Here is a 14,176-nt window from a genome sequence, read left to right on the forward strand (position 1 = left end):
AGATGCAAATTTTTGATGACGCGGGTGTAATACCAGGACCTGGCTACAGGGGCGCACTCTCGAAATCAGGGATACACTGTGTATGGTAAAATTTCAGGTTTTTGTGGTATGTAAGGACATGGCGCCAAACTTTGAGAGGGAGCTTCTGGAACGTAGTAAATGACATCTACGCTGTCGGATTTATGAGGACATGGCCTCTGTCCTCATAAACCCAAATGTCCCCATAGTGCTGGTGCGTATTCAGGTCAAAAGTCCTCGTAAACCACAAAAACAAACACACACAGACAGACACACACACACACAGACAGACAGACAGATACACATGAAATCGCATACTTTACTAAAATAAAAGTTAAAACAACGATTTTGAAGTTGGAGGAGAAAATGAGATGGAGTTCTCAGAAGTCGTGGACGTGCAAGACCAGTGTTTGTGTTTAAAAAGTATATAAATGTTTATTTTGTTATAAAATGTCGGCTGGTTTGTCTAGATAAGACTCTTATTCCTCGGCTGGATCGTGTCGAGACTTTGAAGCTGCACTGAAACTCACATCTGGACCTTCGACCCGTTGGCAGGGGCGCCACCATCAATTTTGGGCCCTATGAAAGAATATGAGGTTGGGCCCCCTACCGCACCCATTCCGTTAATAAAATCGATCTCTGGGGCCCCCAAAAGTGCCTGGGCCCTTAGAATCGTCCTAACTTTCCCCCCCTTAGCGGCGCCCCTGCCCGTTGGACCCCATTGAAGTCAATATGGAGGAAAATCCTTGAATGTTTTCCTCAAAAACCTTCATTTCTTTCTTTCTTTTTTTTGACTGAAGAAAGAAAGACATGAACATCTTGGATGACGTGGTAATTCAGACGTGAACTCCTCCTCCTTTAAAATAGAGTTGTTGCTTCACCCTCCGCCTATATTATGAATTATAATATTATTTTATATATATATTTATTTTATTTTATTTTATTATTACATGCTTGAAGAAAAGAAACAACAACAACAGCAAAACATTAACAACAATTATGATTGTCACAACATAATACAACAATACTCTAGAGTCTTTCAGTCTGTAGTTTTTTTGGTTCGCGGCCCTTCGGGAGCGTCAGTGACGTCATCAGCGCGCTGTTTGTTCTCGCCCTCTCAGAGCTCGAGCTGTGTGTGTGTGTGTAGAACCACAACCACAACAGGCAACAACAACAACAACTAAAAAACCAAACAAACAGTCCAACACACACATCACGCATCCGGAGAGTGTCGCCCCGCTGAGGCTGTGATGATGTCCGAGTTCGGGCGCTTTACGCACGCCGTGGTCCGCGCGGTCCCTCGGTCTCTGGCCACTGATGCGCTCCGGACCGGGAGCCCGGAGGAGCTGGACCTGTCGAGAGCCCAGCAGGAGCAAGAGCTGTACGTGTCGGTCCTGAAGCAGCGGCTCGGGCTGGAGGTGCTGGAGCTGCCCGCGGACGAGGCGTTGCCGGACTGCGTGTTCGTGGAGGACGCGGCGGTGGTGTGCGGAGACACGGCGCTCATCACGAGACTCGGGGCCGTGAGCAGGAGGAAAGAGGTACGGGACCAGAGAACACACAACCTGTAAACCGTGCACTTCATTCAGGCGCGCACCCGAGTATCATTTGATTCGTGTCGTCAGTCTATATTAGAATAATGCTCATGGTTTGTTTTCTTGTTTTTGTTGTTGTGCATTTTCAACTACAGCGTGTCAAGATTTACTTTTCCTTATGCTTGGGGTCAAGGGTCATTCCTGAGCTTTCTCCTTTCGTATTCGTAACCAGTTAGTGAGTTAAATGCATGAACTGGCTGTGAAGTTTCGTGAAAACTGTTCATGCATGTTGTGCAACTTCCTGGCATAAAGCATGAACAACTCATGCTGAGATCGACTGGCTTATTGGTTTAAACCAAATATACTGAATCAATATATGAAGAGTTCAGATGCAAAAGCCTCTGAAATTTTCTTCTAGAATGATCATTTTTATAAAGCTTGTATATTTAAGTTCAGTAATTTTACTTAAATGACAATTAATAGGTAATTTGCATTGCCATTTAAGTGAAATTATTTAACTTAAATATACAAGCTTTATAAAAATGATCATTTTAAAAGAAAATTTCAGAGGCTTTTGCATCTGAACTCTTCATATATCGTCCTCATGCATATCATCATCAAGTGAACAATAGAGTGCCATTGAAAGATTCAGTTCCTCAGTGTCACTACAGTGATTTTCATCTTTTGCATGCATGTGTATCCAAATGTTCAAGTTTTATCTCATAATTTAATGCATTTTATAGGTAACAGTCATTTGTTAAAATGCATTTTGTTTGCTTTAGTTAAAGCTACAGGATTTTTCTTTTTTTTTTTTTATATGCCAAAAGATCAAGGAAAACTTGAATTCTCATGTCAGGACTTCTTTAAAAAGCTTTTGCATGGGCAAATCATTGCATTTAGACTTATAATGTTTGGTTATTGGTTGTTTACCCCCAGGTGAACCGGGATTTGTTTAGCAGTAACTATTGGAAAAATCCATGGATTGTTGCATCACTGAGGAATTTAGGTCAAACTCAAACTGATGCCTTTTTAAATGTTCAATTCAGGGGAAACGGCGAATGACATAATAGGCGTGCGGAAGTCAAGCGCTCAGACCTATATTTACCGTCAGCTCTGGTGAAAGATCGTGGCCTGTGGCGTTCGCTGAGATGTGAATCTGTCTGCTGTGAACACTCGACATCTCCTCAAGCACACATTGTGTCTTCGTGAAAGAAACTTGGATCAAGGTGTTTGGGCCCAGTCGTTTGGCTGAAATCAAGAGCACATTTTGACGAGTACAACGAGGGCTGTGTGTTCTTTCAGGAGCACAATTTAGCGTTATCTTAAATCTTGGAGCCGCTGCGTTAGGAACATTTTTGAGCGTCCACACGCCGTAGCTAAGCTAAATGCACAGTCTGGCGTTTATAAAGCTGTCGCCGTTGCCCTGATCCTGAAAGGCTCTGCTGATAAAAGAAAGGGTTTCAGATATAAAACTGCTGCCAGCTGGAGCACAAAAGCTGCTCGTAACACACTATTGGCCTTTGGCCTCTGTGGAGTTTGTGGTTAGACATTAACCTTGCTTTGTTAATCACCATCTTGTGTAAAAATGCATAAGCAATGGGTCATAACATGCTGTTTTACCACAGTAAATGAGTCCCTAAAACCACTTTCACCATGGTAAACTCCAATTTCTCCAATTCTAACTGTGTTTGCCTGTTTCACTGTTGCTCTCAGATGTGAATAATGCACTTTTCAATGTTGCATCGTATATCAAAGCTCTTATTCTGGTCAGTAAATATGCTAAATGTTACCGAAGTCGAGTTTCTCTTGAGCTTGTCGCTCATATGGCAGTCGCAGCTGTTTAACTCGGACACTAAATGTATTTCACCATCTGCTACAGAGAGTGTGTGTGTGTGTGTGTGTGTGTGTGTGTGTGAGAGAGCTTTCATGTGTATTGATTGGTCTAAACACACACACACACTCTCTTGTTGTTCACTGTTGCGTGACTGATGTTTAGTGACAGATGCATCGATAAATAGCACTTAACTTTGACCCCACGCTACTGAACTATTAATGAATATATCTTATTATAACCTTATTTTAGATGTGCCTTTAAAGGTAATGCATAGGCTATACAATAGAATTAATTTGTTGAGTTCATTCACTCAGCCACGCTTTATTTGCTTTTGTATGAGGAAGTACTTTCGTCCAAGTCTTAAATGGCGACGTTGAAATGAATTTGCAATGCGATCGTCTGATGCTGTTTTAATATTTCTTTAGAATTACGTTTAAAGTGCCCCATATATGTGTTTTGGTATATTCCCTTTCACGTATGTGTAATATAGCTGTTTGTGAATCAAGTTTCAAAGATCAAAGTGGATAAATCATTTTTGTCTCCTAAAAGAAAGAAGTCGTCAGTAATTCCAGACTTGCTTTCTGCTTAATTTACGTAGGTTTGTAACTAATTTGCATAATGCTCTGGTCTTGATTGGCTGAACAGCGTCTCTTAGCCCCGCCCTCAAACACTGTAGTGTATCTGAGACTGGAAGAGTTTGGTTCGTGTTGTTCATGTCGAGAAGACGCTGTTTGATGAGATTGATACGGTAAAACCCACGCCATCGTTACTGTTCGTATCACTGAGATTCAGATATGATAATGAGCGTTTGCTTTCTGACCAATCACAACAGACTGGGCCATCTGACCAATCAGAGCAGAGTAGACCAATCACAACAGACTGGCCATCTGACCAATCAGAGCGGAGTAGACCAATCACAACAGACTGGGCCGTCTGACCAATCAGAGCAGAGTAGACCAATCACAACAGACTGGGCCGTCTGACCAATCAGAGCAGAGTAGACCAATCCCAACAGACTGGGCCATCTGACCAATCAGAGCAGAGTAGACCAATCCCAACAGACTGGGCCATCTGACCAATCAGAGCAGAGTAGACCAATCACAACAGACTGGGTCATGAATCTTAGTCATATTCATCTGTTTTGATGTCTTGAGATTATATAAACAATCTAATCTCCTCGACCTTGCTGTTCTGTTAGATAAGCGTTCAGATCTAAACTCCCTTTAGAACAGAATGTGCATCTGAGCGAAGTTTAAGGTCATGCATTCAGATCAACACTGGATTCTGACCAATCAAATGGAGAAAGAAGTTGTTGTTCGTCCTTTTGACGTTTCGTTTAATGAAAGCCATGAATGTTCTGGTGCTAATAGTGCAGTGATGCTGTCGTGACTGCATGATTGGCAGATTCGGTTTCATCATAAGTTTCTGATCTGTCATGAAAGTTTAATGTAGTTTTGATGTGGAAAAGCACATGAGGGGATTTCTGTCAGATAAAATGGGTCAAATGTATTTCTGACGGCGCATTGAGTGTATAAAGTGATGATTGATAAGCTGGAGTGGATTGTGAGCATTTTCTTTCTGAACTTCATGCAGAATGCTGTATGTTTTTAAAGTGAGTTTGGCAGGAGGCAGTGTTATTAGCATTAAGTAAAACTATTAAAGGCGTCATGAGCTGCATTTAAGAAAATAAATTGGTAACACTTTATTTTACAGTGTCCTTGTTATATATGTTACATGTACTAACCATAGTAATAACAGTAAATTATGCATAATTACATGCAACTAACCCTCAACCAAACCCTAATCCTACCCTAACCCTATAGTAAGTACATGTAGTTGCTTAATATTACTCAGTACTTACATATATAACTACTCTGTAACAATGACACCTTAAAATAAAGTGTAACCAAAAAATTATAATATTCAATATTAGCAAGATTTTTTACATCAAAAAACATCCTGATTCAGACGTAATAAGCTATTTTTTCTCCTGTTTTTGAGCTTCTCTTTGAAACACTGGCGTCTCATTCAAGACTTGGAAGTAAACACCCACTGCTATGATTGGCTAGCCAGTTTTGCGTATTAAAATCATTTTCAACGCCCCTACAGTTACACATGTGGATCTGTTTTGAAAACTTCAGATGTGGAAAAATATCTCGTTGCAATGTGAAACATTTATGCGTATTACATTTGCTTTATAAGTCTTGGTTGTGGCAAATAAAGTTCAGGTACAGCTCTAGAGATAACTTATATTTCATGTGAACGGAATTATGAATGAATATACCATTAATTTGTCGCTCTGTTGTTCTTATAGGCTATTCAGAGTGAAAAACGTATACATTGTCGTGTTTTGATAAAATGAAACGTGTTGTAATGTCTTACCAGAGTTTTTCTGGGCCTGAACTATTGTAAAAATAGTATTTACAAACTTTTAAATGATATAAATGAATAGAAAGTCGTCAGTTCTACTGTTATTGTTCTATGATTGGTGGTCCAGCTGTGAGACTCCAGAGGGCCAAGCCATAGCAAATCATGGAGAGACTAATTTCAAATGACAGAAACATTGACCAATCATATCGTCCCTCTAAATGCGTCGAGCTTGTTATCACTAAGTTTATGACAATTTTCTCCTAAAGGGGAACACGATCAGAGGGAAAAAACGCTGATAAAATAGCTAGTGCTATTCGCTATGCTACGCCATTGCTAGTTTATTATCCACGCTGTTTTCAAGATTAACTTTTAAAGAAAAGCTGTAGTTAATCGGCAAGGGAAGATCTACACCAGACCAGAGCTTAAAGGGGCGGCAGTGGCTCAGTGGTTCATGTAGATTGTCTACAAACCGGAAGGTTGGTGGTTCAATCCCCGGTTCCACCTGACCAAGTGTCGAGGTGTCCTTGAGCAAGACACCTAACCCCAGCTGCTCCTGACGAGCTGGATCGCCTTGCATGGCTGACACCGCCGTCGGTGTATGAATGGGTGAATGTGAGGCAATATTGTAAAGCGCTTTGGTGGCCATTGGGTCTGTGAAAGCGCTATATAAATGCAGTCCATTTACCTTAATAATAGTGTGCAGAAAGCCAGCGCTTTTTAAAGCATTTCAACTAGAGACGCACCGATGTGAAAATGTTGGCCGATAACCGATATTTCTTTATATTTGAAAGCCGATAACCGATATATTTGCCGATAAATCTAAATCCAAATTTTTATATAATTTTCAAGAGCCTGATCACAAAAGCAAAAGTCTCACCATTAAAAACTACATCCCAAACACACAATTATGATGTTCTCATTATGATTTTATGTAGTCGATATAACAGCACGTTACTGTATTTTCCTTTTTTGAAGTGATTCCAATCATATTTCAATCAATTTAAAACCATAATGTTGAACAGTCGCATCTGAAGAGTCTCAGCTGAGGGAAATAATACATTATTTATCAGCTTTAATATATCGGACACATTTTCTTATTGGGCCGATAACGATGACATTAAAAATGAGCATATATCGGCCGATACCGATATGGTGGCCGATATATTGTGCATCCCTAATTTCAACCCCAGTGGTTATAAAAGAAACCCTTCGAGGAATTGTCAGTCATTTAAAAGCTAACAGGTCAACGGATTTTATTCTGGCCGCCATAATTGTTAAGCTTTATTTGAGAAAACAGTCATTTAGCAGAATTACTGCAATTTATTCCCAAATCATAAGTTTAATTACATTAATTTAATCCAGTCTAATGATAATATTTATTATCATCATTGGTAATGAGTCAACTTGCATTAAATTGAGTTGGTTTTGTGTGTGTCATACGTTTTGCAACCCGGCCGGTCGTCCCCATATCCCGCTGAATTCACACTGATTGTGTGATGGTGCAATTATTTGTTTGTTTTGGTGATAACTCTCACACTCACTGTGCTGTTGTTTGCTTGTTGCATTTCTTGCTGGACACGGTAAGCTAGGCTGATTTTAGGCTCAAGGTTCAAGGGTTGCGGTTCGCTACTGCTGATTAAACAGAAGATGAGGCTCACTGAAGCTTTTATTCAGGGTTACAGCGAACGGCTTCCATCAAAACAATAACAAAAGCAGACTAAAACTTTACCGAAACAGAGATATAAAAATAAAAACTCATTTCAAATATCATTAAAGCTGTTGTGGAATGTTATTGATACTAAAATAACAGTGTCAGGAGGATGTGTATGATGCGTAATAGTCCACAACTTCCTTACTTGAGTGAAAGTACAGATACTGGTCAACTATTACTCCATTTCAAGTAAAAGTTGTACAGACCGATTTTTGCTTAAGTAAAAGTACAGAAGCACTTGTTTTTAAAAGTACTCAAGTATTGTGATGGATTTTTTAATGAATCATTACTAACATTTGTTTTTCTTGCAGGAACAACATTCATATGCTTTTCAATGTATGTTCCTCTTTGACGAAAACTTGTGACTTTGGTTGTGTAAGTAAAAATAACAAATATGGGAAATGAAACTACACAGATATCTAAACTTGAAACCTTGTGGTTACCTAGTAACAAGAGTGCTTGTCTATGAAGAACCAATCAAATTGTGGGGAAATTATGTAATTTTTCACGTCATTTTGCCACACCCCTTATTCTATAAAAACTGTTGTATTCGTGTTCGCTGGTGGGATTCTCAATGGAATTTGTCTGAGATCCTCCGGCCGTGAGGTATTCTTCTTTTTGGGGAAGATTCTTCGAGAACTGCTCTGGATCTCCTTCGGTCATTATTAAAGCATTTAAAGGACATTTGCTGAAGTCTGTTGGTTTATTAGATAGGGGAGCAAGCTAGTTAGAGTAAGGTGACTCGGCCGACGTAGACGCGCTAGAGTGTAAATACACTAAACGTCGACTGTAGACGCGCTAGAGCAGGGGTGGGGAACGTTGATCCTGGAGGGCCGCTGTCCTGCAGAGTTTAGCTCCAACCCTGAAAAAAACATTCAGCTGCCTGCAACTTGAGTAATCCTGAAGACATTGATTAGCTTCAGGTGTGTTTGATTAGGGTTGGAGCTAAACTCTGCAGGACAATGGCCCTCCAGGATCAACGTTCCCCACCCCTGCGCTAGAGTGTAAATACACTAAACGTCGACTGTAGACGAGCTAGAGTGTAAATACACTAAACGTTGACTGTAGACGCGCCAGAGTGTAAATACACTAAACGTCGACTGTAGACGAGCTAGAGTGTAAATATACTAAACGTCGACTGTAGACGCGCCAGAGTGTAAATACACTAAACGTCGACTGTAGACGCGCCAGAGTGTAAATACACTAAACGTCGACTGTAGACGAGCTAGAGTGTAAATATACTAAACGTCGACTGTAGACGCGCCAGAGTGTAAATACACTAAACGTCGACTGTAGACGCGCCAGAGTGTAAATATACTAAACGTCGACTGTAGACGCGCTAGAGTGTAAATATACTAAATGTGGACTGTAGACAAGCTAGAGTGTAAATATACTAAACGTTGACTGTAGACGCGCTAGAGTGTAAATATACTAAACGTCGACTGTAGACGCGCTAGAGTGTAAATACACTAAACGTCGACTGTAGACGCGCTAGAGTGTAAATATACTAAACGTTGACTGTAGACGCGCTAGAGTGTAAATATACTAAACGTCGACTGTAGACGCGCTAGAGTGTAAATATACTAAACGTCGATTGTAGACGAGCTAGAGTGTAAATACACTAAACGTCGACTGTAGACGCGCTAGAGTGTAAATATACTAAACGTCGACTGTAGACGCGCTAGAGTGTAAATAAACTAAACGTCGACTGTAGACGCGCTAGAGTGTAAATATACTAAACGTCGACTGTAGACGCGCTAGAGTGTAAATATACTAAACGTTGACTGTAGACGCGCTAGAGTGTAAATACACTAAACGTCGACTGTAGACGCGCTAGAGTGTAAATACACTAAACGTCGACTGTAGACGCGCTAGAGTGTAAATAAACTAAACGTCGACTGTAGACGAGCTAGTGTAAATACACTAAAAGTCGACTGTAGACGCGCCAGAGTGTAAATATACTAAACGTCGACTGTAGACGCGCTAGAGTGTAAATATACTAAACGTCGACTGTAGACGCGCTAGAGTGTAAATACACTAAACGTCGACTGTAGACGCGCCAGTGTAAATATACTAAACGTCGACTGTAGACGCGCCAGAGTGTAAATACACTAAACGTCGACTGTAGACGCGCCAGAGTGTAAATATACTAAACGTCGACTGTAGACGCGCTAGAGTGTAAATACACTAAACGTCGACTGTAGACGCGCTAGAGTGTAAATACACTAAACGTCGACTGTAGACGCGCTAGAGTGTAAATATACTAAACGTCGACTGTAGACGCGCTAGAGTGTAAATATACTAAACGTCGACTGTAGACGCGCTAGAGTGTAAATACACTAAACGTCGACTGTAGACGCGCTAGAGTGTAAATATACTAAACGTCGACTGTAGACGCGCTAGAGTGTAAATACACTAAACGTCGACTGTAGACGCGCTAGAGTGTAAATATACTAAACGTCGACTGTAGACGCGCTAGAGTGTAAATACACTAAACGTCGATTGTAGACGAGCTAGAGTGTAAATATACTAAACGTCGATTGTAGACGCGCTAGAGTGTAAATACACTAAACGTCGACTGTAGACGAGCTAGAGTGTAAATATACTAAACGTGGACTGTAGACGCGCTAGAGTGTAAATACACTAAACGTCGACTGTAGACGCGCTAGAGTGTAAATATACTAAACGTCGATTGTAGACGCGCTAGAGTGTAAATACACTAAACGTCGATTGTAGACGCTCTAGAGTGTAAATATACTAAACGTCGACTGTAGACGCGCTAGAGTGTAAATACACTAAACGTCGATTGTAGACGCGCTAGAGTGTAAATATACTAAACGTCGATTGTAGACGCGCTAGAGTGTAAATACACTAAACGTCGATTGTAGACGCTCTAGAGTGTAAATATACTAAACGTCGATTGTAGACGCGCTAGAGTGTAAATACACTAAACGTCGATTGTAGACGCTCTAGAGTGTAAATACACTAAACGTCGACTGTAGACGCGCTAGAGTGTAAATATACTAAACGTCGATTGTAGACGCGCTAGAGTGTAAATACACTAAACGTCGATTGTAGACGCTCTAGAGTGTAAATACACTAAACGTCGACTGTAGACGCGCTAGAGTGTAAATATACTAAACGTCGATTGTAGACGCGCTAGAGTGTAAATACACTAAACGTGGACTGTAGACGCTCTAGAGTGTAAATATACTAAACGTCGACTGTAGACGCGCTAGAGTGTAAATACACTAAACGTCGATTGTAGACGCGCTAGAGTGTAAATACACTAAACGTCGATTGTAGACGAGACCCAGGTACGTAGTTAGGTTTAGGGAAAAATCTACCACAGTATCAGAAGTAAAAAGTACAATTATGTTGTTTTATTGTTGCATTGTTGTATGTAATACTTATAGTACCTTATGCCTCTGAATCTATGCCTGCCCTCATATCAATATCACATGTATTTCTAGAACACAGTTCCAATAGTGGGATTGAATGTGAGATCGAATAAGTTCACTCAATAACCAAATGGCTATTCCCTCAAATAGTGTCCTATTTAAAGTTTTTTGGCTTTTTGTATGAATATGATAGCCTTACTGTTATCTATAAGCCAAAACAATGACAAAATTTGCATTTAGAAGACCAAACCCAATGTTGAAAATGAAAATCAGGTTGATGCCAGAATCCAACGCCAGATTGACGTTAAACTCCAATGTTGGACAGACGTTGTATTGTGGTTGAAAATGAAAATCGTGTCAAACCGAAATCAAACCCCTGCAACCAAAATCCTCCCCTGACTGACGTTACAACTTTCTACTCAAGGACTTAGACAGAAATGTAGTGGAGTAAAAAGTATGATATTTGTCTTTCAAATGTAGTTAAAGTAAAAAGTTTCCAGAAAAAATTATACTCAAGTAAAGTACAGATACTCAAAAAGTGTACTTAAGTACAGTCCTCAAGTAAATGTCCTTTGTTACTGTCCACCTCTGCATGATAGTCAGGTCTGATTCACTAAACAGTGGAATGGCCACAGTTGCTCAATCCAGAACATCTGGACTTTGTCATTGTCAAACTTGGTTTCACGGTTCACTGATGTTGGTTTCCACTGACAACACTTGAGCTAATCCCTCAACAAACCAAAAATCAGTCCCTCTGGTGCTCTTTGGTCATTTCTGACCGAAAAAGTTTACATTTTGATTTAGAATTGTTTTGCTTCATCGGAATGGTACGAAACTTGGTACAAGTTTTGGCACTTGCTATGTGAACACACACACACACACACACACACACACACACACACACACACACACACACACACACACACAAATCATGGACCTGATTCGAAAAGGTTAAATGGTCCTGAAAGAAAGAGTCACACTTGTGTTGTTCGCACATTGGAAATGAATGAGGCGAATTTCCTCTAGTGGAAGTGTTTGGTACTGCAGCCGAACACACTCTCACTAGCCGCGTTTCCATTACCCTTTAAATGGCGCGAATTGAAAATACGCCCAATGGAAACACGTCAATTTCGCAAAAAAACTCCCATTTATCGCAAAAAAGTTTTCCCGCTCGCATGAGGAGGTTTTTCAGGCAATTCGAAAAAGAAATATTTCGCAAAACTGCAATGGAAACAGTTTTTGCGCATTTACAGGTCACCTGACGTAGATGACATGATGTGTTTGGACAGAATACGAGACAGAGTTCTTTATTAAATTCATAAAAGACAAAAGAATTACAGGAATACTGGATTCTAAACCTCAAATAAATGGCACAATCAAGACCTCGAAGCAGAAATGAGTGAGAAACACCTCATACACAGTATAAGGGGCTTTCCTTGCCATTAATGCTTGGATAACACGCCTACGTCTCTTTCCATTAATAATAATAATAACAATGTCTTATAACGTCGCATAACATCGGTTAATGGAAAAACTGTCATTTCGCAATAGTTTTTATCGATATTTTGAAAAAATCGCAAAAGTTTTGCGCACATCTGTAATGGAAACGCTCCTAATGAAAGATCATTTTTTCAGATATCAACCTCAAATTTGGAACACGACTTGTTTAGATTTATGGCTTTGATTTTCTTGCAGTTTTACAGTAAAACATGCTTTTGAAAAAAATATACATTTCATATAAAAATCGAAAATGGTATTTTTGTGCATTTTTCATAACAATAAAACGTAAGATCCTTCACTTTTTAAAACTTTTTCCACTTCAGCAATAATCTGCCAAGTGTCGTCTTTGAAGAGATCAAACTTCAGTCTGTCGCTCTAAAGCACTCAAGATTTACCACAGTTTAGGTTGAGAATTTAATGTTCAGGTCTATGCTCAAAAAGTGAATAAATGGATTATAAATACTGCGTAAATATAATGTAGTACCATAAAATCCCCTAAAAATACTAAATATTAAATAAAAAAACATTATCAAATTAAAATATAGGCTAGTACATTCATTTCATTAAAAAATAAATAAAATAAAGTGTCATTTTTGGCCGACACACGAAAAACACCAGAGTCAACTGAGGTCAGAAACATGACACTTCCTCCAGTTTTAAGTGTTTTACATTTACATTTAGTCATTTAGCAGATGCTTTTGTCCAAAGCGAGTTCTGAGGAAGTGCATCCTATAAAACGATCCCAGAAAAACATGTTACTGTGAACTTGATCTCTGGTGTCGACTGCATTTAAGCCGCTGCATTTGTAAATGATGATGCTTATCAGTGCTGTGGTGATTAGATGATGAAAGAAGCTCTTTGTAATGTTGGGAAACGTTTTCTCTGGGATCGTCTTATAGGCTGCACTTCTTCAGAACTCTCGGAGACGTGTTTTTCTGTGGAAAGAGTAACAGTAAAGTGCAGAGCTAATGAAGTGCAGTTAGCATCTGATCAGAAGTGCAGAAACAAGTGGAGCTATAGCTTATAATATGTACAGAATATATGAATATAGTAAAAGCGTATAGAAGAAGATGTGCAGAATGTTCCCGTTTCAGATGAAGTGTGTGTTTGACACTAATGCAGTTTGGGTTTCAGTCTCGTCACAGAAGTCCTCGAGACCGGATCCGCTGTGGATTGAGTTGATCAAATCTCTTCCCTACACACGGGGTTGCACAACTACTGATTTCTGCTAGTCGATTTCTTATCAAAACAATACTCGAGTTACTCGACTACTCGTGGTTCATGCCGCTGTAAATGAAAAGACATAAAATAGCTAGATCTTATCAATAAACATCTATTAATTCATAGCCTAATGCAACAATTACATAAGTAAACTCTCAAAACATTATAATTCTGATATTTCATTTTAAAATTTTCATGCAACAGTCTAAAGCCAAATAAATTGCCGTTCTTGCCTTTCATTTCAGACGTCTGCTTCTAGGGGCCGTTCACATATCGCGTCTTTTTCGCGCTCAAGGTCGTTATTTCAAATGTAGGCGCGCGGCGCGCGGCGAGCGCACTCATAATGGAAGCAACTGGTGCTCTAGTTTTTCCAGGCGCGCCGATGCCGTGGCGAGATGAAAACATCTCAACTTTTCAGAATGCCTCAAGCGCACCGCAGGTCATGTGACAAAAACCAATCAGCTTCGGCCTTTCCGTAACATCATCGAAAGCTCGGCCGAACAGCTGATCGTAGCTGTACAGGGCGGGTTTTTCCTTCTTATATATATATATATATATATGTGTATATATATATATATATATATATATA

At 39.8% G+C, this 14,176-nt stretch overlaps 1 protein-coding gene and 2 long non-coding RNA genes across 7 annotated transcripts in view; 2 read left to right on the top strand and 1 right to left on the bottom strand.

Annotated features, from left to right (window-relative positions):
• The first annotated feature begins 1,132 nt into the window (after positions 1 to 1,132).
• The window catches only part of ddah1 (dimethylarginine dimethylaminohydrolase 1), a 111,843-nt gene continuing 98,799 nt past the window's right edge, over positions 1,133 to 14,176 (top strand). For all 5 annotated transcript variants that reach the window (XM_082145976.1, XM_082145978.1, XM_082145977.1 and 2 more), the window contains exon 1: positions 1,133 to 1,556. In XM_082145976.1, the coding sequence (XP_082002102.1) occupies positions 1,269 to 1,556 (288 nt within the window). In that variant the 5' untranslated portion in view covers positions 1,133 to 1,268. The remainder of the gene's footprint in view (positions 1,557 to 14,176) is intronic.
• LOC309481169 lies at positions 5,096 to 6,573 on the bottom strand. Its single transcript, XR_014199927.1, has 2 exons — positions 6,440 to 6,573; positions 5,096 to 6,175 (listed from the first exon to the last, which is right to left on the bottom strand). It is a non-coding gene; the product is annotated as an uncharacterized lncRNA (long non-coding RNA).
• LOC309481179 lies at positions 6,061 to 6,939 on the top strand. The gene is made up of 2 exons (XR_014199937.1): positions 6,061 to 6,190; positions 6,458 to 6,939. It is a non-coding gene; the product is annotated as an uncharacterized lncRNA (long non-coding RNA).

The sequence above is a fragment of the Leuciscus leuciscus genome (assembly GCF_965113295.1).
Source record: "Leuciscus leuciscus genome assembly, chromosome: 18".
Classification (NCBI taxonomy): domain Eukaryota; kingdom Metazoa; phylum Chordata; class Actinopteri; order Cypriniformes; family Leuciscidae; genus Leuciscus; species Leuciscus leuciscus.